Source organism: Vanellus vanellus (genome assembly GCF_965231255.1).
Source record: "Vanellus vanellus genome assembly, chromosome: 17".
NCBI classification, from domain to species: Eukaryota; Metazoa; Chordata; class Aves; order Charadriiformes; family Charadriidae; genus Vanellus; species Vanellus vanellus.
The window spans coordinates 8,614,838-8,640,958 of NC_138922.1; the positions used below are offsets into that span (position 1 = coordinate 8,614,838).

Here is a 26,121-nt window from a genome sequence, read left to right on the forward strand (position 1 = left end):
TCTCTCCGCTGTGGAGAAGGTTCTACGCCCCCGTTGCTGCCACCGGAGGTCGATAACCCCCCACGGCGGCTCCCCGGGGCTGGCGGCGACAGGTGCGGCGCGGCCCGGCCCGGCCCGGCCGGCTGCCAGCGGCGGAGGGGGGCTCGGCCCGGCTGAGGGAGCGTAGCGGCCGCCGCCGGCTCCGGCAGCAGCGTCCGTCCCGGCAGCGCGGGCTGGCGCCGAAGCGAGCCCCGAGCCCCGCCCGGGCCGCCCCCAAGCGCCGCAAGGCGGGCGGCTCCTCCCCTCCGCAGGGCGGGGGATCCGGACACCGCCCGCCGCCTTCTCCTCCTCTTCCTTCGGCGGCTGCGGTGCGGGCGGCGGCTGCGGCGGGAGCTCTGGCGAGGTGAGGCGAGGCGAGGGCCGGGCCTCCGCTCCGCTCCGCCGGGGCAGGCCGAGGGGCCGCGCCTACAGCGGGCGCCTCACGGCGGCCGGGCCGCCTCGGCCCCGGGCGCGGTGGCGGCCTGCGGGCCTCGCCTCGGCGAGCGGCGAGGGCGGTGGAGGGTCGGGTCGGGAGCGGGGCGCCGCGGGCCGAGGGTGGCCGGGCCCGGGGGAGGCCCAGCGCCAGCCCGCTGCCACGTGGACCCGGGCGGCGCCATGGCGGGGCGGCCGCCGGCGGCTGCGACCTTGAGGCGGCGGCGGGAGGAGGGCGGGGGGTGGGAGGCGGCGGGGAGCCTCATGCCGGCGTGTCCCTCTGCCCCGCAGCGCGATGGCGGCCAACTGCGAGCGCACCTTCATCGCCATCAAGCCCGATGGGGTCCAGCGGGGGCTGGTGGGAGAGATCATCAAGCGGTTCGAGCAGAAGGGCTTCCGGCTGGTGGCCATGAAGTTCCTTCAGGTACGGCTCCGCGGGTCGCCCCTGCGCCGGCTCTGGCGAAACGCTTCCCCGCACCGGCCGCAACAGGGGCTTAACTATCCCCCTGCATCGCCCGCTGCGGCCCTTCCTGCACCAGCGGGGGGGGCTGGTGCCGAATTTGCCCAACAGCTGGAGCTGCTGGATCAGGCCCAGCTGCGTGTCGAGCACAAACGTTTGATCTCTCCCCTTTCCTAAGGAAACAAAATTTGCTCACATGGCTTAATGCAGCCTAATTAAGAGCTGAAATGACCTTGACGGAGCCGTTGTATCGGGTAACATCACCCGGACATCTTGTGCTCAGCTTATTGCTGAGGATTACTGTAATGCAAAGAAATAATTTTGACAACTCGTAACACTGACACTACTACAAGGAAAGATGGTGTGTTGCGCACACCTTTAATTTTACACTAGGAATTCCCATTGAAATCCACATCAGCATTGCAGCAGCTGTTAATAATATTAACGACTGGTGAATCCAGTCACTAACGCTGTGGTCTTACAGGAGTAACACCATTTGTGGCGTAGTATTTGGAAGGTGATATTTAATGTTAACGTTTGTCATTTTAAAGGCCTCTGAAGACCTTCTCAAACAACACTACATTGACCTGAAAGACCGACCATTCTACCCTGGTTTAGTTAAATACATGAACTCTGGACCTGTTGTGGCCATGGTAAGCACCTTGATTTTACTTAAAGATTACTTTTTTGAATATATTTGTCTTGCTCTGTAAATTATTTAAAGTATTCAGAGACAGTGTTACAGAAACACTTTCAAACTACCCAGTTCTGATAGTGGCAAAGAAAACCGAAATTATAATAAAGACAATGAAGTAAGAAGCTACTATTTATTAACAAGGAAAGTGTGCATGTATAGAACGCATATTAAAATGGTTAGTGTGGATTAAGCAAAATTCCCAAAAGCTTTTGCTTTGGGCGCAAAAAAAGGGTCAGCGCTGTCCCATGGAAACCCATCTTCTGTGACATTCTTTTTTGCACTCCTCCCAAACCAGTAACACTGCTGTAGTAGCATCTCCTTTGCTTCAACTATTTACCAAACTAGGAGTGCCTGCAGCTCCTCTGCCTGTCCTCACCCTGTCACTACAGAAAGGTGTTGAAATTAGCCTCGTACACCAGTGAACTCTCAGGTTTGGTAAAGCAGCATCTTTACCAGAGTGACGGTGTTGACAGTCCTTTTTATAATCCCTTCCATGTTATGTGTGTTTCTCCCTAGTCGTCTTTACAGGCCTAAGAGAATCTAGGCTAGATTACTTTTTTCTTTATTAGTGGAACCCTTGTTTCTTTGCAAAGTATTCTACTAATCTTTGATGTATCTTTTTTCCTTAAGGTATGGGAAGGACTCAATGTGGTTAAAACTGGGAGAGTAATGCTAGGGGAAACAAACCCTGCAGACTCCAAGCCTGGTACCATCCGTGGTGACTTCTGCATTCAAGTAGGAAGGTTTGTGCTCGGTTAATCAATCAGGATTAAAAGCTTACTTTAGGAAGTCAAAGTTCTTATGGGACATCCTAGTCTGACGGTATTTTACTTGCAGGTCACAATCTGTAACTGCTGCTTAAGAAAATGGCTTGGTACAAAACTGACTTTTTTTGAAACACAGCTACTCATCAGAGCATCATGTAAGACCAGGCAGTGGCAGTGGCTGTTGTAGTAATGTAGCTCTGTCACCTCTGCTAGGCCTAATTAGCTCTTAGAGTGGGGGTATTTGAGTACTGTACCCCAAACAGTAGTCTCAGCTCTAGCTGCTTCATCCAATTTTTTGCACATGCAGAACTATGAGGTTGCTGAAGGTGTATTTTTATATGAAACATCGTGTTTGTCTCCTTCCACAGAAACATCATTCACGGCAGTGACTCTGTAGAAAGCGCACAGAAGGAGATCAACCTGTGGTTCAAACCTGCGGAGCTCATTGACTTCAAATCTTGTGCACATGATTGGATCTATGAGTAAAATGAGTTTCCACAATGAATTGTGCCTTTGTAACGGATCATCTCATTCCAGCTACTGACCTGGGAGCAATTATCACCACGGTTATCTTAGTCATTTTTCAGCACTGTCAAATAAATGGATGATATGAACTAATTCGTTGTGGTGCATTTACTATAAAACAAGACTACTGTGTTCAAATATTCACACAAGTCATTTTACGCAGTTCAGTATTTTGCTCTTATGGAAGGAATGCTTTAACTGCCATCTAGAGGCACATCAGAATAAAAATTCAGCGACTTTTGTTCATTGCAAAGCTGCTTTGAAGGCTACCGCAATACATTCCAGTTGTAAAGCCACTGTGCCGAGGCAGAGTTGAAGGGATGGCTGAGCTACTTCACCATAGCAGAACTGAAACAGAAGGAAAATGTGATAATACCCTGTGACAAAATTCCCCTCCCTACACAACTGTGAAACAGGAGGCCTTGCTCTATTAATTGCTTATTAATGCCACCTTCTTCTCATATTAAAAAAACCTTACCTTGTGCTCAGAGCCTCTCCTGCTTCATTTGTACTCAGACTAAGTACCCAGTTACTTAAAACATTTATAGTTTTACAAATTGCCCCCCTTTTTTTTTTTTTTTTTTAAATCTGCATTCTCTTAGGACAGAAAGAAGCTGAAATGCGTTTATGTATGTGCCAGGGAGCGCCTTTTGAACAAAACAGTATTCAGAAAGACTTTTTATCATTTTTATTTTGTGTAAAAAAGGCAAATTTAGTGAATTATTTTCATCTTGTACACAAAGTTATAATTTTAATGCTTTTCACATCCATGCTGAAAATCTGCAGTCTCGTAAAAATGAAAGTAACATTAATTTCTCCAAAAGCATTTTTTTCACTTAGTTATGTACACTGCATGAGAAAGCTTTAAATACTCTCTCACTGACCACACAAATTACCAAGAAAATAAAAGATTAAATTTGTACAGATATTGATCTATATATCAAATACATACAGAAACAATGTAAAAACCCTATTTGTTTAATATTGATTCCCGCCCCAACATTTTCCCAGGGGCCAAAGCTGATGCCTTTTTTGTATAAATGGCTGTGGCTTTTTGTTTTAAATACGAAAATTAAAAGGAAGAAAAATTCAGTTTAAATCACAGTTTTTTAAAATCCCTTCCCAATAAAGGATTGTTACCAAATATATTAGCACCATCGTACAAATATTGATGGGAGAGGGTATTCACATCACATAAAACAACAATAAAAAACAAACAAACACTGAAACCCGTGTTAGTATCCGAAGAACAAGGAATCCGTAACTGCTTTAGCTTTCCTCAGACGCAGCAAGGAAAAGGTTAAAGAGTTATATTTAAAATAACACAAAAATCAAAGGTCAGCAGAAAGATTTTGAGCAATAAAAGGAAGGTAGCTGCAAAGTAAGGTACGGAACTTGCGCTACCTCCTGGTTATAAAAACCTGCTATGCCAAATACTGAGATTAGTTTGACCCCATTGAAGATTTCAGATGTCCAACACTTTGCTGCTCTTTTAGCCAAGTGACACGGCTCAGAGTAAAGGGAAGATAAAAATACCTAGAGCCGTGTTACTAACGAATGCTTTACAAATACAGCGAAGCCCATACTATGGATACCACAGCTGACGGGCAGCCCACCCTGAAGAGACCACGCTAGATACCTGGTAGAATTTTGCTCGGGTTTTCCTTAAACCTCTCCTAAGCAAGTGACCTCAGTTAGTTCCTTATGTGGTTTGCTTAGGACAGATTTCACTGTACTTGACGATTACACAATTTTGGTATATTTCGAATTCAGAAACACAAGAGGAATTTCACCCATAAATCTCAACATGCAACTCCTACTGAAGTCGCAGTGTCTGAGAATGCAAGTCAACTCACGTACTTTAGTGTTTAATGAATAAAATACCCATTTTTAAAGAACATTATAAAGACTGACAGACTTCAAATCCGATTCTTGCATTCTCCAACACAGGAAGCGTGTTCAACGTCAGTGCTAATTTTCCCTCTTGACATCTGAAGACTATAACTCAGAGACCAGGTACGAGCCTGGGCAATACATAAACCCAAGGTTTAGTGACTTGGCTCATTACCAGCCCAAATTTTCACATTATGAACCACAAATTAATGCGTCACTTTTTCTTCTGAAGTCAGAAGCTATTGATCGATGAGAGAAAAAAGCAAGATTGTGCCAACCTCCTTCCAGCTGACTGGGACAATCTGCAAGTTGCTGCATTAAAAATAAAATCAATAGCGATGTACTTACCAAACCAAATCAACGCTTGCAGAGCTGGATTTTACAGCAGGTTAAATGGAGAACACAGGAAAAAATAATCAAGGCTCAAAGTGTCATTACAATGGTCTCTAATCCTACTTCTCCAATACAGGCTGTTCAAAAGAAACGTCATGGGTGGGTCAGAATCTGGGAGAATGTATTTGAAGTCTACCAAGCCTGACAAAGTCCTTTTTACGGCTATTTTAGAGAGCTAAAGTGTCGTTACCACCTGAAGTTACAGACACTTATAATCCGATAACCAGATTCCGTCAACATAAGAAACTGTTGTTAAAAAGGGTTCGTTATTTAAGAAATTTTACCAGTAAGGGAGAAAAGAATTCCAGACATTCCTACACTATACAGGACATTTTTTACTTCCAGTAGTAAATACAAAACTTTACATAATTAACCCCTCTTGCATAGAATGAGGTAAACCTGTGCATATTACCAATACTATGTACCCAAAGTTAGAGCAATATTTTAGAAAATAATCAAATTGCTGGTTTTCGACTTTCTATGCACTTTTTTTTTTTTAAGCTCAAACAACAATATACAAAAATGGTCTCCTGGGGCTCTGTGGGTTGATATCCTTAAAGCATTTCTTAGGCTGTAGGAACACAGGTGTTATTTTTTTTTAAGCCCTAATTTATGGTCAAGAGTCAGATGATCATTGTACTGCTCTGAAGGGGACCGGCTAAGACCCAGAAGCACTTATAGAACATATGCAGTTAATTCCTGAGAGTTTAGTTAATGAACCTTACTGGTAAAAGCTAAAGCTCTTGATGCACATTTGTCCAGTCACAGCTCTGCGGGGCTGATTAATCGTTTCACTAATCAACTCCACGAACAACATCATTTACAAAAACTTACAAAGTTTAAAAATATAGAAGGAAAATCCAAATTATTAAGAGCTCGTGCTAAAATACTTTGTATTTTACTGGTAGTAATTTGCACCCTTTTACATGACTTTTGCCTTTAAAAAAATCTGGACAGTCAAGCAGGTGGGGCTAATGGGATACTTGAAGTGAGACACAAGGATTCCAGGCAATAAGCAAATCCAGTTTACGAATTATACACTAGACAGTATATGATTTACATACTGTTCTCAAGTCTCAACTTCCATATTACACTATTGCAGCAAGAAAAGAATATTGCAGGCTGTGCAAAACTGAACTCATTTTTTTAATCCATAATGTATGGCTCCTTTCAGCTCACCTGAAACCACGTGGAACATCGGTTTTGAACGCTCAGAAATATTTAAGATGGTAAGGAGACATCTAGGTCTTTCTGAATGGAAAAAAATAATCAGAAGAATACTCAGAAGTTCCTTCTTACTGCCAAGGGAGGCCTGAGTTACTGTTTCTTCTTTAGTCTAAATTCATAGCTAAAACTAATCTTCCAAATGAGGGAATTTTCTGAAGTTCCAGTTTGGCATAGGGCTCTGTAAACATTTGCTGAAGCGTTCCAAGACCACAGACATTCATGTACAGACAAGAGCTTTATAGTCCCAATCCAATGCCTACTGCAGTCAATGGAGACAAGGCTCCTGATATTAACAGGCGCTGAATCAGACCCTAAGGAGCTTTTTTTTTTTTTTTAAAAAAAAAAATCTTGTATATATAAAAAAAAAAAGTATTTTAAACTAAATAAAAACACCTTGAAAAGTTAAAATCTTCCTCAGGTGACGGCTCCATTGCAATTGGGGCTACTCACTGAGTAGAGCTTTACAGGACTATCTTCCGCACATAATGTATGCCTCTAAATTAGGGCTTAAATGCCTCGTTTTCATAATGAAAAAAAAAAAAACAGAGGCGTGACCAGTGCAGTTCACAAGAGTCTAGAAGTCTCCCAACTTGTACCAAAAAGGTTCATTTGTTATGACAGTTCATTTGTATTTGCAACTATATCTTCCTCCAACCGCTTCCCACAATCATGCTAATTAAACTTTAATCTTACCAAAAAATTAGAATTTCAGTTCTTGTTAACAATGCACAATAAATCTGAACTGGAAAATATTACAAAAATTCTTTCAAAAGCTTCAAATACAACACAAAAGTGTCCATTTTTGTTTTTAATAAATTGAAAAATCTTTTTCACTAAAATAGTTTCCCCGCCCTTCCAAAAAATTCTGAACTGAGTCTAACTCATCTACAGTTAGCAAAGTGCCCCAGGTACAGTCACCCGAACTGCACCATCGCGGTGGGAGCAAAATCAGTCAGTCTTGGAGAAAGGCTCTTTTCCTATCACCAGTGCTCCGCCCCTCACTTTTCTGAGCTGCCTTATGGTTCTTGTTTGATGTAGTAACTGGCAGATCCGTTGCTTTCCTGATCAGATGCTCCTTGAAGGAAGCTATACTCTTCTCCATCTAGCAACTCCTCCTTCAGCTGCAGTGAAGTCACTACAAATAAAGGAAGAACATTTCAGATCTATGAAAGTCCAAGTAATTACAACTTTTCCTTAAATTTACTTAATATTATTTAAATTGGGAACAGACCCCAGATTTCCTATTTTCTTACATTCTGCATTTTCCCGATTCTTCTTTTAACACTCAATATCCCACAGAAAGCTGATGCTTTTTGACTGTAGATTGAACCTTAAGTTATGCTCTAATATTAACATGTTTGAACAAATTACTTGCAATAATATATTCTCTACGGGGTTTTCTCAAGAATTTAGTACTTTAAAACACAGTTTTAAGAAGGTAACTAAACATGTTAATAGGAATAATGACTTGCTCAGAAGAACACTTATTTTACTATTTACTCTTCTTTACTTACTATTTAGTCTTTACGCAACGAAAAATAAGATTAATTGTTGGCCTTTTACAATCTACAAATCACATTACTTAGCCCAATTACTGTAAACAGTCTATACGAGACAAGTAAAAACATCGACAAAGATCTCTCAATATATTATTAAAATCTTAAGATCCCAGAAGATAAGTTTCATTCAAACAAGACATCTTTTTTTGTAGTTTTAATCTTCTCTCTTCTTTCTTTTGTAAAAAGAAAACAGAAATGAGATCTAAGACATAAAAAAAATGTTATGAATAGCAATAATGTCACAATTAATTTTCCAGTTTCATTAATGACTAGTGATAATTATCAAAATGAGCACAATGAAAAGAACATTGAAAACAAAACATGTCAAGACTTCAATTAAAGGTGCAGTACCCACATTAAAGGGTCAATTATACAAAAATAAATGGTTCTCTATGACCAAATGAATGAGAAAAGTACTAAAGCTTGTAAATACTGAATACAAAGTTTACATGCGTATCTTGAAATGCAGAAAAATGCAGTGAAAGCAAAAATAACCATCATAACCTGTTGCTACTAGTAGCCCTGCAATAACTTACAAGCCATTTGATTATTCTTTTATTATTTTTCTGTCATCTTCCATGTTGAAACAAACACTTGTGCTAAATAAAAGTAAAATTTGAAAATTAAGATATTAAAAATGTCAAAGAGTTGCAGCATAATGCAAGCCCTCCTCATTTCTTTAATAGATATCTCCTCCCACTTACATACCCCCCAGTCCATGGGTTATTATTTTTTTCCTAAATATTTTCCCCTGCGTTACGTCCAACCCTGATCAAGAATCTTGATCTGCGGAAGACAAAAAGAGTGCTGTCTAAATGATAAGACACATAATCGGTTATTTGGATATGCTGCTAATACCTTAAGCAAAGGCTACACAGAGGTCAGGGATACAATCTGAAATCCACCAGGCATGTTCTCTTTCTTCTCTACCCCCAGTATTTGTAGAATGCTTCTGCAGGTACAAAAGTAATAACAGCTGCCGTAACTTGGCTTGCCTCTGGCTAATTTGAACCTAAATCCTTACATTTAGATATTTAATGATTCTTTACTTCATTTGTCCCTATTATACAGCTTTTAACTACAATCCTCCATAAGAAAAGCTTAGTTACAGCTATACAACAAAAGTTACTTGAAAAAAGAACAATAAAAAAGCCAATGGAAGTCATCTGACTCATCATCTCAGTAGTAAAAGGGACGCAAACGCCCTTTTTAAATAGCCTCGGCGATTTGCCTGGAGACAAAGAAAGGCTGTGTCTGGTGCGATGTCATTCCAGTCCCCCAAACACCAATAGAGAATGGAGCAATACGGCCCAGAATACGTGCAGAAGTGAAAGTGAAGCCGTTCGACACTTGCATTTCAGTGCTTAAATGACCATTTCATAGGACTCCAAGGTGCAAAGCACTCGTGTACGCTAAAGCAGCACCGTGACTCTGCTAGAGAGCAAAACCACTTCACACTACATGAGATACTGAAACCTTCTCCCGGGCTTACAACTGTACAAAAGGGGAAAGAGTTGTTTAATGAGCCTTACTGACATCTCTGACAAACAAGAAGTTTTAGAGCAGATGCCTCTCTCATTACTAACCTTACACCACTTCCACTCAGAGCCATATAAGCATCTCCTGCAATGCGCATCCCAGCTACGGCTACTAACATGTGAGGCAGTGTATGACGCTGAGGAGTATGTGTGCAATTATTAAGTTCCAGCTGATCTCAACTGTGTTTTTAACTTATTATATGCTATCAGGGTTATGCCCTCCTTTTCCCCAGAGGTTTCGAATTTGAATTTAAACACCTTTGGAGAATGACAAGGCTACATCACAAATACAACTAATTTCGTCCAGCCTCTCCAAAATCCAGAACTTTGAAAAGCTCACCCAAAATGACCATAGAAAGCATCGAGTGTCAGAAACCAAAGAACACACATGTTTCATAGGAACTCAGAGGTTTAAGGACACAGAAAACTCGGACTGTGCATGTCCGTGCGCTACGTAAACACACTTTAGATGTAGATTTGCAGTAAGAGAAGAAAAGCTGCGCAGAAATTAAACACTGCAGAAGGCTCTCACCTAAGTCAGGTTTATCTTTTGCATCAAAGACTCTGTTAAAAGACAGGCACGTACGCACGAGTAGCAAGCTGAAGTGAAAGTAACGGCTTTCTTGAGAAGCGTGCAGAAGAGTCAAGATTTGTCCTCGGGGTCTGAAGGCGGCAAGTAGACTACTGTGTCCCATTCCGCTAATGGATAACACACGGACAAGAGAAACCACTCGGGATGCATTCCACAGTCAATGAAAAGTGCCAATATAGCAGCCTACTTAGATTAAAGAAAATTTAAGGGAATGTAAATTGAGCAAATCTGAAGCTAAATCTGTCAACCTGTCCTCCTGCAGGGACAGCATAATCCACTTTGTCTGACAGATCATATTGCTACAATATATTTGTTAGACATCATTTGTTTACCTGCTACATTATACACCCATACATATTAAGAAAAGGGAAGAGAAAACACTACCAGATCCTTGCAGTCAACTTCTATAACTGAAGATTGATTACATAAACTGTCCTTAAGGAAGCTCAATTTTTTAATCTACTTGCTCAGTATTACCGATAAATGAATTTTTAAGAGTTTTTCCCTGCTCACTCATACAGATGCACAACGATACTGTCAATACTTAAACCACACCCAGGTTTTACAGCAAAACCAGGGAAAAGATCAAATTCTAAAAGGACAAACTCTTTTCACATGTATTTTCTATATTAGTAACGCACAAAATTTAAAATAATGCTTACATTCTGAGGATCTTTTTCCAGATAACTGCCTTTTTCTGACACAAAGGCAAAAGTCCCTCCTTATTTACTGTGTACAGTTACTTTCTCTGCAAAAGATAACCCACACTAACTTCCTGCTTACATCAAATATTCACAAATCAGCGCTATCATTCGGTTTTTACAGAGTGCATTTTTGTTTTTTAAAACTCTGCAGAGCTCCTCTGTGCCTTTGTGCCTCAGTAACCTACAACACGGCCTCCTACGAGCTTCTAAAACAGTTGCAGTCCTTTTCGGCAATTAATTCAGTGACGTGGTGCATCAGTGAGAATGAAAAGCTCTCTAACAGCAAAAAAAATAAAATCAACCAAAATTTAAAGAAAAGGAAAAAAAAAAAGAAAAAAGAAAGATTTGATGAGTCAGCACGTTACATGCTAGACCATGCTTAGCTCCCCACCCTGGCCGGCATTTGCCTCCGCAGTAACCGAGACTGACGTGGCTAGTTACCTGTTTTGAGGCTGGGACTGAGCTCTCGGCTAGTCCTGGGAGGCTGGAAGGCCTCCGGGGCTGTCTGTGCTGGAAGGGGTCGATATGGAGGAGGAGTCAACTCGTCATCACCAGAGAAGCTCCTCCGCACCTCACCTGTCATGGGTGGGCTGGACAAACTGACAGGTTTCTTCCCAACTGGTATCTTCCTCTCTAAACATCAAGTCAAACTAAAATAAACGCTTGGGTTAAAGTGCATCAGGTAACTCAGACTGTTCACTGAGAAACGGCTCTGCTTCATATTCACTGATGGTGGAAAACAGGGGCCTGTACAATGGCACCGTTCCGTTATTATTGGGAATATTGTTCTCAACCACACTTTAGTTAGTGAATTCTATACAGACTGGCTGGCAGGACTTCAACTGCATTGCTTAAAAACACGATCCACTTATTTCATACTTTATCAATGAAATACAAATGCCATAAATTGCTTCTGCTGCAGCCACACGGCACAGCCCATACACAATCCTCTGGTTGGACAATCAAGACATACGGCTCAGCTTGAAACCGCAGCTCTGTCAGTGCGTGTGCCGAAGAGATAGAAAAGGATGGCTCTGGGGAACTAATCCAGTCCAGACAAAGTTTATCACCTCCAAAAACCTAGTTTAAAAACACGTACTCTTAAGTACTTTAGAATGGTGCTTCCCATTTTCACAGCGCCTTACAAACATCGAGTATTTCGGTGTTTAGAAAAAATACCTTCAAAAATGCCTTCAAATTATTAAACATTGCATTTGTGAAAAAATGTTATGAAAACATTTCTCATGCAAATTATTAATGTGTTCTGCTATTACTAAGATGCTCCAATTCTGCACCCAAGGAAACTTCTCCGCAATACCAGGGATGCAACCACTATAATACACCTTCCCTGCTTTCAGCTGTATCAAAACTACAGTCGCTAATGCTTAAGTATTCTCAGCGCTGTCAGATAAAGACATGAGAAACAAAAGCCTATCCCTGAAGAGAAAAGGTAACTAGATTATGCATACGCTTAAGATATCACCATGCTTAAATATTCTTCTCACAAGAAGATTTCCGGATGAGCCTTTTAGAGAGATAACACCATAATTAGGCAGAATGTTGTCTAGAGACACCCGGTTTTTAAAATATTGAGGACACATTACTCTTTCAATAACCTTAGTCCAATACATACACCTACTAGAAAGCAGACAATAGGAGCAGATACTGCACACTGCATTATTAATGAACTGTCTAGGCAAACTGGTAAGTTACCCTTCAAGTATTCCCCTGCGAAGCCTTCTGACCAGTAGGCACACAGCACCAAATCCTACCCGCTGGAAATAAACGCTATTGGAAACACAACTGGAAGTGATTCCCAAGCATTCACAAAAGCACTCATAAAACTTATGCTTGCAATTAGAAATTAACAACCAACACATAACTGTCCAGCAAACATACAAACTACAGGCAACGTGATCTTCCTTCCTCTGAATCAATCGCAAGCGGCACTGACAGACACGCTGCTGGCTGAGAACAAAGCAGAAAGCCCCAGGCATAATTCAAACAGTCCACCTGGTGTTTTACCTGCGCTCAGAACACATTACAGCTAGAGAACTGAAAAGGGTAAAATAAGCATATCTTTACAATCCAAATGCTAGTGAATGGCTTCACTGGCAACATGAGCTGCTTGCATAGCAACATAATAAATCCAACAAAAAATACGAGCTGTACTGAAGGCTAGGCCAGGTAGGAGGCCAGGTAGGATGCTAGTTGATGTCTACTCCCTTTTGGACAGTCTCCTTATTTAAAATAGGCCAAAGACATTGTTACAGCTTTAAGAAAACTATTTCATGCTCTGCGTATCAGTAATCACACCAAAACAAAGTTTGGGCATTCCCAACAGTTAACAGTAACAAATTATGCTTAAAAGAAGTCCTAGAAACATCTGTATTATGATCAGCCTCTACAGGAAAGGAGTAACAGCCTGACATTTAATTTTTCTGTCTTCATTACTAAATGTGTGCTCATTAACTACTTGTAAGTCACAATGACATAGGGGGAAATTAACATTCTGTTGCCTGTTGTAGACTTTAAAGAAAAGTGGTGGGGGGGGAAAAGCACAGCTGTATTCTCAGCTGCAAATTTACTTGTTTTTATGGATTAAGAAATTCTCCTAACCATGATCTCTTAAAATCTTCTCTTCTATTCTTTCTTTTTTGGGAAGTAAAACATTATGGCTGCATGCAACGCTTGTTGTATTGTTCCCGTTCAGGGTTAAGTGTTACCGCAGCTGGTTAAATCCCTTTCTGTAGCGGCTCAGTAGAACAGGAGTCTGACTTTCTTCTCTTTTACCATGATCCCATCACGGCAGCGTTCACCACGTCATCAGTTCTGCTTCCCACTGAACACACGCTACTCCCTTCTTGTGGACTCAGTAAGGAGGTAAAATACCGCATTTGAAATCTGCATCATTATACACAGCAGAATGACTCAAAGCCATTCTGGAGTGCGTTGCAAGTATGAGAAAAATACATGGAAGTAACACCTCTCTGTGCTAAAAAAACCCACCTAGTTTAAGAGACATACAGAGTTTCTTGTTAATCAGCTGTGGTTACTTTACATGTAACTAACTACTGCATTACACTGTTCTATGACTGAAATCTTTTCCAAAATAAGACTTTATTTATTTTTATTTAAAAGTGCTGAACAGTAAAAGGCTACCAAAACCATTTTTAGTGTTATTTCTTGTGACTCAGCACTTCTGTTGCCATAACCTACTATGAGCAAACATGCAGGAGGCAACCAATGCTAACTTTTCATGACCTTGTTCCCTCATCTCCATTTAACGATTAAGGAGATTTCTTAGTATTGAGTAAACAGTGCAGAAAAGAAACCCATCAGAAGTTCTTCCTTTCTTCCACAGTTCACATTTACTTCAGGTTAGTGAGTGGGAAATGAAGATCAAATTCCACTAGAACAGATCTCCTTCCTATGGCACTAGATAAGGGGAATTTCCTTTCCAGTGTTTGTGTCACACTCACTCTAACCTCACTGAAATTGAATTACTTTAAAAGAGATCAGAATCTGTCTACAGACTGCTGCTCTAGGCTTTATGCAAGATTTCTCTCAGGAGCAGTTAGTTCACCTCGCGTAATTCAACCTCGTAACCCGTCCATTTAATCAGACTTTACAATGTGTGTTGGACTCATCTACAGCTGTTTTCCCTCACCACGTTCAAAGCTTTATTTTTATGAAATCCTTCACCTTGCTAATAATTTCCTCCCGTACCTGTTCCTTTAACTAGGACCAGTGGCCAAAGGCACACGATAGTCCTTAGAAACCCGCATCACCTTTTGGAAGCCTCCAATCATAGCACTGGCAGCAATATTGAAGTCATCAATATGATCGATGCTGTCCAGAAGTTACAAAGACCACGTAAGGATTAATCATCAGAAAACACACTTTACTGAGAACAGCTGCAAGGCAGCAGCACCTCACATATATAGAACAGCACAGTTTGGATTTCTACAGCCTCTATATTTCAAAGAGAGTTTTTAAGGGATGGGAAAAAACTGTTCTCCTATCTTTCAGAGAATGTGGCTTAAAATTTTAGTTTTATACTCGGATGAACTCAATCCTCAGAGCAACAAAACTTTCTGGAAACAGTTCTAAGTAAGTCAAGATGATACAGATTCTAATGGTAAGAAAGGCCCAAATGTTCTCACTTAGAAGAGTATTTCACATCATAAAGTCTCTCCTAATGTCACATTAAGGACTGTTAAAGATTCCTGTTGGTGAAGTTTGCTGACTTGCAGGTAAAATAACTTTCAGCATCAACAAAACTGTTAATTTGATTGTCTGGTAGGCTGTCCTATTAGAAAATATCTCGACAAAGATGCAGGGCCAATTCGAAATGACAGATTATAGACCCTTTTCTGTAGCTGATTTGCCCATATGTCTGCAGTGTAACACACTGCACCTTCTTTCCAGCTCTCCTCCGTTTCCAAGAAAACACCAAGAGAATGAATCAGCGTAATGATTTGATGCCCCAAACATAGTATACATAGTTAGTTAAGCTGTCTGGAACTAGACCATCTACATCTATCAAGACTTCGTTATTCTGTGGCAGCAAAAACCCCCCCCGAGTTGTAATTTGTTCTTTTAAAACAATAATACTGTAATACTGTATGGAGGAATGCAAAACGTGCATTTGTGCAAATTCAAATTGGTTGTGAATTTTGAAGATAATTTGATCCCAAGGGAAACAATTACTATGGAAAGAACTCTAATACTTCAGTTTCTTAAAAATGTCCTTACTATGTTTTACACTGACAAGAATTGTTGCATACAGAAATGTTATTTATATTATTGCTTTCAGAAACAATAAGTTTTATTTACATACAGCTTCCCACAGATGTCTCATCTAAAAAACTGGCAAATAAGTCACTTTGTTTTAAAAAGGAACCAGCTAGATGGTAATTTAAATTTTCTACATCTTGTTCTTTCTGATCCAAGTAACTTGGTTCTTATTCCTACACCTGTGTTACCAAGAGCAGAATTAAAGCTGTGTTAATTGATACCTGAGTATTTTGTGTAAGGCAGTATACCTACATAGTCAATGTATTATTTAACTAAAATGATGTCCAAATACCAAAGCTATTGTAACGGTTGTCAACCTACAATTCATATAGATGATTAGCAACATAAACCCTACTGCAAGTTATAAAAAAAAATGGTTATTCTCAATGAAAAAGTTCCTTTTATGGCATACTGCACCTTTAAGCATAACACCTGTTACACACAAACATTTCTAAATAGAATAGGGACTTAGGGACAGACCACAAACTTTTTAAGCAACAGGAAAAGTGCAAACACTGCTTTGTCACCCACTTTTCTTATGTCCTTTGTACTGTTGCGATTTAGCTTTTTTCTTCTGTTTTGATGAACTTGACTGGCTATCCCTTGATGCTGAAAAAAAATAAGAATTCAAAATTAAAGTTTAGTACTTTGAAAAAATACTTCAAAACCTGTCATACCTGCTACAGTTACAGAATTTCTCCTCAAGCGACTGAACAAAAGCAGAATTCCTTTATTGTGAGAAGCGCCTCCCATTAAACTACTACCAGCAACTCCTCTAACCCTCCCATTAAACAACTAACAGTTCTTGAAATACAGTTATCAATTATTAGTCTGTAACTTGACCTGACAGGACAAATCTTGATGCGCTAAATAAAATACAGCCTTCTCGCATAAATACTTCTGCACATGAATAGCTATGCACACGCTGAATTCCATCGATTTTGGTATGTAAAGCATATATATTTGCAATCTTAAAGCAATGTAAATTCTCAGTGATATTATCCAGAACTGATGAGTAAATAACAGGCTTTTTCCCTGGATCAAACGAGCATCTTCCAGCATTTAAAAAATAGTAAGTAGCCACAGAAACGCCCAGAAGTACTTTAAAAGTCAAGGTGGAAGATATTGGAACTGTACACTCCTAAGCATTAGCAAGAATCTGTTCTATTTTTGTTATGCCTGGTGACCTGACTTGAAAAGGATGAAGTTTGGAAAATCATCACCCACGAACACGGGTCAGTAAGCAACCGTTTCGTTATTTGTAAAACAGGAACTTACATTGTGGCGCTGGAGGCTGTAGTTGATATCCAGTTAGCTGACACCATCCCACCGGATAGAGGTCTGGGGACTCGCAATCCACCCACTGATCATATTCATCTTCCCACCCATCAAAGTGTATCCTCAAAAGACGATGGATAATGCGAGTTACTGTGGCCACACATACCAGGCGAGGTTCCATCAGATCAACAGCCTCCAGTTTCATTCCTACGTGGAACCCATGGTTTGGAACTTCCTGGAAAAGCAGACACAAGCAAGGCAAATGTCAGTAAACAAACATGTTAATTAAGATGGTCTAAGCACAGTGTTGAAACGAATACTTCAGTCAACTTAATGTAGGAAAATACCAAGTATCATTTATGAAGTACTCCTGTATTTATTTAACATTTCAGAAATATTCAAGCTTAAGATACTCAAATGGTTCTTATTTCTAAAAGGCTCAGTCGTCAAGTTTTTCAAAGTTGTATTTAATGAGATGGGTCAATCCCACAGACTACACAGACAGAAATTTGGAAGAAAATACTAAATACAGTTTAAATATACAATATTTATTACCTTATTGAAGAGCTTTACAGGTGCTGCTATTGAGTCAGTTTCCCTGAGGTAGTCAAACCATTTAAAAGGGAGTTTTGCATAACCTGTGAATTTCAAACATTTTCATACATCAACTGCAAACTTCATGCATAAGAACAACAAAAATAGTACATTGGCACTGTGTTATGGCTAAAAAGACAACAAAGGTGCAAAACATTAACATCAGAAACTTCCACTCTCTGAGCTTTGGTCTAAGGGACAAGACAGTTATCTGGACATTGCTCATTTGCAACAGACAAGATGAATGAACCTCTGGATAATATAGAAAGCGTCATTTAATGTTAAGATTAATCATTCATACTTGAAGCTTTCTGTCCACGTAGATCCTTGATCTCTACAATGCCCCACACAAATGACCCAGAACAGATCATGTAATTAAGCACATCCAGTGTCTTTCCTGTGGGGAAAGAGCTCCACTATTGAAACACCTGAATTGTTAGGAACAGAGTGGTAAGAACAAACGTGGATATTTTAAAACTTAAATAAGGCTAAAAATAGCAATAATATGGAAAATTACAGGATTTTTTTATTGTTATTTTAAAAGCTATTATAAAGGGAAGAAAATAACCTCTCAAATATATTTAGCTTTTGTTCATCTACAGAACATGAATAAAACACACAGGACAATTTTTTTTTACTTTGGGCAACTTTGACAACTGCTTAAACCAACAATTCTCAAATTGTAGCTGGAGCAAAAACAGTTCAAAAGCTTTCTTTGTGGTAGCATGCAGTGTTGGATGTTCTGCAAAGATTGCGGTGGGCACAGCATGGGGAGCTATGGGAACAGCTGGATCTCATCTAAGTGGGGACAGAGAGCTCCCACCGAGTCACAGCTGAGTATTGCAGGGCCAGACTCATCAGGGGGCTAACGTTCACTGCCCAAAATGCAACCCCGGTCTTGAAAGTGTCTAAGCACCTTCATCTTCTACTGATTTCAGCAAGAGATGAAGACTTCTGGAAGGAATGAGCTTATAAAGTCCAATGATTTCACAGCAGCTTATTTAAGTTATCCACATTGCTAAGTGTAATTTGGAAAAAGAGCGTTCGCATTAGGTATGTAATACCTGCAAGAACAAATGTAGCTAGCAATTAATAAGGGTGATAATGTATCAGTTTTGTGTATTAACACATTTCTTCTTAATGCACAGTTCCTCTGGCTAGACCAATATATTTGTACGCAAGTCCTTTCATTAACTTCTCACCACGCACACACTAGAGACACGTGCATGCAGTCCTTCAAAGAGCAGTCAGAATTAAGAAACCATCCATTTTCAAGCCCGAAATTTGGAAAGCAAAATACACCTCTTGTGAGAGCTAAGAAGCTTTGATCACTTTGATCCTATTAATTATGTTAATGCGCATTATGTTCTGTATTTTACTGCTGTTAATTCCTCTTTCAAATGACTTTTAGATTATTGCATGAGTGATTTATAATCGCCTCTCAGTGGATGATACGGGACTGTTACAGAAAACTGCAATAAAAGGAAAAATATACACGTAGATAAAAAGTAAGGTTTCCACAATGCAAGAAACATAGAAGTATCATAAATCTGTTAACAAGAAAATTCACATATTGTTGTGTAAGCAGTGTTTGAAGAATAAAGAGGAAAAGTTTCATCACAGAAGGGAGTTTTTTTCCCTATTCTGTATCATCAATTTAATGTGTTTATTTCTAAATTGATCGATATTTATTGATATGCTTGCTTTTTCCTTCCACAAAAACTCTTCCTATTGCAAGAGGCTCTTGCACCACGTATTTTTGAGGGGTGATTACACCCATGAATTTCTAGGCAATGAATTCACTAAATGAGTTGACTGAAAAATAATAGTAAATCTGTCCAGCTGCGCTTTCCACATACTTAAAGATGACAGATTCATTAGTGTGCAATAATGAAAATGATATGAAATTATTTTCTTCATGTTGCATTACACTGCCTTTGTAGTTATTACCTAGAAAAATAATTCAATAAATACAAGTAGAAGCCTGCAAGAATGAGAATGGAGAAAAAAAAAAAATCCATAGAAAACCATTATTATCTGCTGTTACGCAGCTAGTTACAATCCTCTTTATAAATTGCTAGACCAAGAAAATAAAATGGAAAAATGAAGGCAATATAGTCTTCTGTAGGCATATGTGCTAGTGGACAGACAGCTTTTTCTCACAGAAGGGATTATGCAGCATACAGCTCTAATGGCTATTTCCTCGAACCTCCAGTTTGTACACGTTCCTCAAAAAACTTGCTGGTATTGTTGCAAATTAGCCTAAGCCTGAGATTCTTTACAATGTTCGTTCATCCTTTTCATGGCCAGGACTTCCCAAGAAATCACATATTCCAAACGGTCCTTTTAGCGACCCGCATACTTCCCATTCAATTAATGGATATACTATTCAACTAGTGGCTATCCTTAATTTCTGACAGCAAAAGCAAATTATTTTAGCCAGAGAATCAATCTGATGTTCAGTTTGACTTTTTATAAATGAAAAGGTTTTTCATCTCTGTTTTAGATTACTTTGAGGTTATGCTGTTGTATTTGTTTCAGACTTGGAAAAGTCCTAAAAAGTGACATGAATTTTGTAGACTGAGTTAAGAAACAAAGCATATGGCACATACAATATCACTGAAAAATATTTAAAATAAAATGTGGTCAGAATGCTATATGTACCTCTGGGTGGAGTTAGTTCAATCATGTTAATTTCACAGAAACCAACAGGGAAAATAGAAGGGGAAGTGGCATGGTAACAAAACCAATCAGACCCATCTGCTGCTTCTGAGCCATCAATCCCAATCATAAGATAGCCATCTGCTAAAACCTTTGTAAAGAAAAACAAAATTTTACATTAAATACCTTTAACTGTGTGATAAGGCTAGAAAGAAAGCATGCCATGTTTCAAAAGAGTGAAAAGTAACTCAATAATAATGGAAGTACACTTAGAAGGACATTTAATTACAACAAAACAAAAAACCCCAAACCATACCTGTCTCCAAGACCGCGTGTACTATTGTTAAATGTACCTTCGTTAACTGCAAAGTTCGGAGATGAACATTTCCCTTTTCTGATCTCTAGCTCCTTTTTCTTGTGAACATCAGTTCTACTTCTAAAGCTTTATAATTCACTCTACTCTTTAGTTTGCAAAGATATTCTGCACACCATTAATAAGAAAAAATACTCGAAGTCATAACCACGATCCTCATTGATGTGGTTATGCAATTCTACTAAGCCCCATTTTATATTTTCTTCCTCTTTTAAAACAGATTTCACATGGATGGGATCCCTTCCAATCAAGCTAGGAAAAAAGCACATCCTTAAAATTCTTCATACACTTCTGCAAGCGAGCAAGATGAGGTTTCTTTTTGAACAGTTGCAAAACATTTGGTAGAATTAGCAGAAGATTACCCTGCAAATTAATCTCACAAAAATATTATTTTCTAGTTAAAGGTAAGGCTGAATTTCCAGAGATTAAAGACAAAATTAAAAATTACACGAGTATATTCTTTTTGATAGCAGTTGTATATACACATTTGTGTTCTTACCTTTCTAATAGTTGCGACACATATTGCCGAAAGGTTTAAGGGGTCTATAGCTTCCAATTTCATTCCTTCTTTAAACCATTCTCCAGCTGCATCAACATCTTTTACCTAAAGAATCACAAAACAGCACCAGAAGCTCAGAATCTAATAAGCCTGAAACAAAATATAACCCCACAACATCAAAACACCAGACTGAAATACCTGTTTTATCATCTCTGCTTATGTCCAGGAGGCCAAATGAGGTAAGTGTTTGGACAAAAAAAAAAAGTAATGCTTGTGCTGGGCATATCTCCAGGACTTCAGTAGAGTTTCAGGTCTGTTTACACACACCAGGAACTAAAGGTTCTCAATCAGCTTTGAGAGAACAACGTTCTTGCTAGCAAACTCACCTTCATAAATAAATGTGAGGGTGCATCAAAATGTCCATCCTGTTTCTTTGTAATATCTGCAAGAAATAATAGTACATATTATTCATAAGTTTTGTTAATAGAGCAGACAGTATGTTTTTCTGAATATGTTAACTAATACAATGCTGTGCGTGTGTATATATACATGGTTTTAGCCAACAGTCGAATACTACTTTCCAAGGGGAATCTCTAGAACTCTGTTAGAAACAATATTTCTGGGAAGTAGCACTGCTCTGGATTTCTTTAACTGCTCTTACTTATAAATGGTTTCAGTGAGAGTTTAAGCACTAGGAAAACTGAAGGTTTTCCTGAAGGGATTGTTCACGGAGTGTTATACACAAATTGTTTCTGACAAGGAACACAAGCTCAATGGAGCAGAGAAATATTAAAAAAGAGACTTTTTTTTGTTTTGAAACCTTAAATATTTTAAATTACAAGCGCTTTTGCACTTTAGCTAACAATGGCCTTACCTGTGCACCGTCTATTAGACTGACACTTCATCTTCCCTGCCCATCTCCTAATGCCCTCTAAAACACATAAATCTTGCAATATAAAAATATTAGATAGTCCTTTAAACTTGCAAGTAAAAAAAAATTCAGTATCTAATAGGATACTTGTCCACGTTGTATTGTACAAAAAGAGATACGCGGGAAGAAACTCGGAGTTTGTGGAGCAGGACTGTGTAATCCCAGGTATCAGCATGAAAAGCTAGGGTTACCGTACTTGAATATTGCAGTTCAAGGTCTTCCTGCCTAGACAGTTTGTTAACCACTGTTTATCACTGAATCTTTCTAGATAGCGACATACTACAAGTCAACCCAAAATTATTTTTTTTTTTTTCCCCAATGCTGCAAAATACACTCATACTTTTAACCAAAACTCCTGAGTGTAATATAGTTGGTAAAACTGTTGGGCTGCATCACACAAATTTTTCAAGATGGTTATTCAGGCTAGTTCTATTAATTGTATAAAGTGACAGTACTGCTTAAGTCAGGCGTCTCCAAGCCAATACTGTCCACAAAGACACCTCTAAAACACAAGCAGCTTACCAGATCTTTTGAATCTGTGTCCTATACTTCGAGACCAACCAATATGATGAATGAGCGGACTGTACATATGGCACCAGAAGTCATCAGTTTTGTCTTCACTTTCCTCATACACCAGTCTTAACCGTCCCCCAATGACACTTTCTACAACTGCTACCCTTGTTCGGCAAAGGTGCGTTTTGTCAACAACTTCAACTCTCATGGAAGTTTTGAATGGATACTGCATACTCTCAGATACCTTAAAGTAACAGGAAAAAAAAACATTCCGTAAGAATATACTCTGTTTTTCCTTAGTCACCTGTCTTCTGCTATTAAAGCACAGTATCAACGCACTTCTCATTTAATTCAAGTACTTGTCAATTAACCTGCAAAAATGACAAATGATTTCTCATATTTCATTGTACACGAGGAAAAATGAAATGCTTCAGAAGAATAAGTAGAATAGATCCTACAATGCTTTAATTGTGTCAAGTACAGCCCCTAATATAATTCTCACATAGGTTACAGGAATTTTCAATTGACTTAATGAAAGTTTGTTCAGTTGTTAACAATGGGTAAAATTACCTTGAGAAAATTTTAACAAAAAGAAACCAACCCCAAGATTTTTTTTTTGCTTTGTCATCCACTCAAAATACAGCACTTGAAAAATAGGATTAAAATACTTTATTATAAAAGACATGGAAAACAAACCTTCAGCAAAATTAAAGTTGGCCACTCTAACATATTTCTTCACAATATACCAAAAAGAAAGGAAGGGAATGGAAATAGATGTTAATCTACCTCGTGACAATACATTCTGCTTAAAAATCAGTATCTGTCACTTGCCATTTCCATTATGAACTCCCCAAAGTGTTGAGGTCTTGCCAATTTAATTTGGCTTCTGAGCCAATTTTTAAATAGAAATGAAAAACTGCAGAAAGTTTTTTTTTTTTTTTTTTAAGTGTTAGATGCAGTGTAAGACAACAAATGAGTCTTACATTCCTACTAAAAGCTATGTACCTTCTCACAATATTGTTAAGTAAACTTACAGCACACTATACAGGCAGCTGCCACACTTAAAGACATGACTTAAAGACAGCAAAAAATCTAGTCCAGAGCAGATGAAAAATATTAACATTTTAAAAGTATGTACTTTATTGCATCTAGATATGTGCTCTACTGTCACATTTTGTTCAGTTTCTTGAAATAGTGCAAGACAAAAATCATTCCTGAATTAGAAAAATCAGTTTAAATTCTTCTTACATATCACAGGGTAGCTTATTAGTACTTTTTTTTTTTTAAATTGGGGTATTTTAAAATTAAAATAGACTAACTAGTTTTTAAAGAAAATTACTTTCTGCTAGAGGAAACAGTTTTCCAAATACATGCTGACAAGTGTGGACATAGAGTTTAGAGTTTCAAGGAAAACTGTATTTAAGGGAAGAAACTACTGTATCATCTTCACTATAAAAGGAGCTAATGTGCCATTGTAAAGTACTTCAGTTCTTCACATTGTGCTGCAATTTCGTTTACAGTACATCATTGATATTGCATCAGCCTTACCTTCTGAGAAAAGTCAGGAGGAAGTGTTTTGGCACCAGTAAGTCGTTTCACTAGAAAAGCTTTCCAGTTTGTGTATTTGTGTTGGATGGCTGTTGCAAATGAAGGGGAAAAAATAAGCCACTGATTTTTAATTGTGTCCGTTAGAGACAATATTAGAGTCTGGAATATGTAAAGAAGAAATCCCAGATGACTGTTAAAAGGCCTGGATGACAATAATGACAAAAACCTCTTTAGAGAATGAATGCTACCCAAGGTTAAATTTATGGGTATGTCAGGGCAAAGAATTTTATAACAAAATATAAATAAAATCAGTGCATATTCACACTGATTAGCTAACCGCTTCCACCTTGATCTTAAAAACTTTAAGTCGCATCAGATGGGCTACTCCAAGGAACACTTTCAGCATCAGTCAAGTCCTTATTTTTCCAAAAGTTAAAATGATCTATTCATAACTGTTGAAAGAGTGCTATGGTAAAAAAATACTTTGATATCTGGACCATGAACAATTTTAGTTTAATTTAGTTTAATAAAGACTTTTATATCAATCAGTAAGGCTACTATTTACATACTTCGAGGAGGGACGAGGGGCTTCCCACTGGTTGCACACCAACCAACTGGGTGGATGTCAGGCCCACAAACATTGCACCAGAAGTCAAGACTTGAATCATTTTCAAAGCCTTCGTATCTTAGCAGAGCATTATAGCCTGAAAGAAAGCAATCCCATTAAAAAAAAGACAACATAAACAAGATTACAAAATATGTATTAATATTTCTTTGCTAATCATAATATATTACATTGGATTTGCTAGACTAAAACTTTATAGAACGTTATTCTTACTGCACATTTCTGCATCTTATTAATGCACAGAATGGATTATTTTGATAAATGTGCACATGCTATCATGTAAGTGAAGTTTTAATTAAAATTAAAGTTCCTGAACTATAAACCTTTAGAAGTTATATGTAGGAGGACAAAATTATTACCCACAATATCTGCTTTTTCGTATCTTAGCTATGTGACCTTGAATTTTTAACTTTTAACCAAGAAAAGTGACTGGCATAAGGTATAAAGCTATTACACAATTTCCTATCTCCTCATTCTGCACGGCTCTTAATTACTCTAAGGCAATGTAAAAAAATGCCCCAAGCATTCTCAAGCATCACTGAAGGTACTGTAAAATAGTATAATGTAGTGATAGTGCTACGACATATAACCTAGTGGCACAGGTCTCACAACCTAACCAGTGTCAACATTCTACTAACCAGGTGACCACTGCTCCCTTCACGCAGCTATTTTGATTATTTTAGTCATTTCAACTAAAATATATTCACCTGCTAATTTTACAATTCCAGCTATCCAGAAGACTTTGGTAGGTAGGCTGCAGTCAGTGTTTGGAACTTCAACTCGCACTCCTTCTGAGATATCACCCCAGCATGTCCCCATAGGTGCCTATCATTTAAGGTAGGGAGGGGAAAAAGTCACCAGTTCACCACATGAAAATAATTATTTTTTGTTATATCAGTGTTTTACAAGCAACTTGAAAAGAAAAAACAACCAATATACGCAGTAAGACACAAGCATAGGTTTAGAAAACACTCCATAAAAACATAGTTTGGTTTTAATTTGAAGATTATGTGTAGTATTGTAATTGTATACAACTATTACTGTCTATTTCCTGCAAAAAACTATAGGATTCCACGTTAAAAGTCTGTAAAGCGCAAGCACAAATTGCATATACCCACAGGTCAGTTTTATTGTACCGTGTTTCAACTAGATGCAAGCTACTAATTTTAGTGAAAATGGTGCAACTCCGCTGAAATTCTACTTGCAAGAAAATGATGGTACTTTAAATTCATACCTGTACTACAGACATTAAAATCTTTATACTCTGTAAATCAAAAATGTTCCCCCCAAAAATGTGTACAAGTTACTTCTTGACTCTATTCTGATCGATTTATTATGGTGGGGCTTATCACCACCTGGTCCACATCCTCTCAGAGGAACAGGCTTTCACATCACTTGCAAGTGACCATTCCATCAAGCAAGCAAAAAGAACAGAAGGATGAGGTTTTGTCAAATGCCAAAAGGAAATGCATGGCTAGATTCCTCACAGACCGT

The 26,121-nt window shown here is 38.8% G+C and overlaps 2 protein-coding genes across 2 annotated transcripts in view; one reads left to right on the top strand and one right to left on the bottom strand.

Moving 5' to 3' along the window:
- Window positions 1–295: 295 nt before the first annotated feature.
- LOC309678966 (nucleoside diphosphate kinase) lies at window positions 296–2,992 on the top strand. The gene is made up of 5 exons (XM_082492178.1): window positions 296–382; window positions 742–874; window positions 1,462–1,563; window positions 2,238–2,350; window positions 2,743–2,992. The coding sequence occupies exons 2-5, from the start codon at window positions 746–748 to the stop codon at window positions 2,858–2,860; spliced, it is 462 nt and encodes a 153-aa protein (XP_082348304.1). The 5' UTR covers window positions 296–382; window positions 742–745; the 3' UTR covers window positions 2,861–2,992.
- A 588-nt stretch (window positions 2,993–3,580) lies between these two features.
- The window catches only part of MBTD1 (mbt domain containing 1), a 30,112-nt gene continuing 7,571 nt past the window's right edge, over window positions 3,581–26,121 (bottom strand). The window contains exons 5-15 of the mRNA XM_082492347.1: window positions 25,335–25,452; window positions 24,572–24,706; window positions 24,003–24,091; window positions 22,464–22,698; window positions 21,397–21,452; window positions 21,011–21,115; window positions 20,142–20,289; window positions 17,439–17,521; window positions 16,884–17,118; window positions 16,137–16,214; window positions 3,581–7,547 (exon numbers count right to left, since the gene is read on the bottom strand). Of these exons, the coding sequence (XP_082348473.1) occupies window positions 7,429–7,547; window positions 16,137–16,214; window positions 16,884–17,118; window positions 17,439–17,521; window positions 20,142–20,289; window positions 21,011–21,115; window positions 21,397–21,452; window positions 22,464–22,698; window positions 24,003–24,091; window positions 24,572–24,706; window positions 25,335–25,452 (1,401 nt within the window). The 3' untranslated portion in view covers window positions 3,581–7,428. The remainder of the gene's footprint in view (window positions 7,548–16,136; window positions 16,215–16,883; window positions 17,119–17,438; window positions 17,522–20,141; window positions 20,290–21,010; window positions 21,116–21,396; window positions 21,453–22,463; window positions 22,699–24,002; window positions 24,092–24,571; window positions 24,707–25,334; window positions 25,453–26,121) is intronic.

Coding starts and splice junctions, on each gene's coding strand:
- LOC309678966 (XM_082492178.1), top strand. CDS start 746: ATGGCGGCCAACTGCGAGCGCACCTTCATCGCCATCAAGCCCGATGGG. Junction 875..1,461: donor TGGCCATGAAGTTCCTTCAG/GTACGGCTCCGC, acceptor GTCATTTTAAAG/GCCTCTGAAGACCTTCTCAA. Junction 1,564..2,237: donor CTGGACCTGTTGTGGCCATG/GTAAGCACCTTG, acceptor TTTTTCCTTAAG/GTATGGGAAGGACTCAATGT.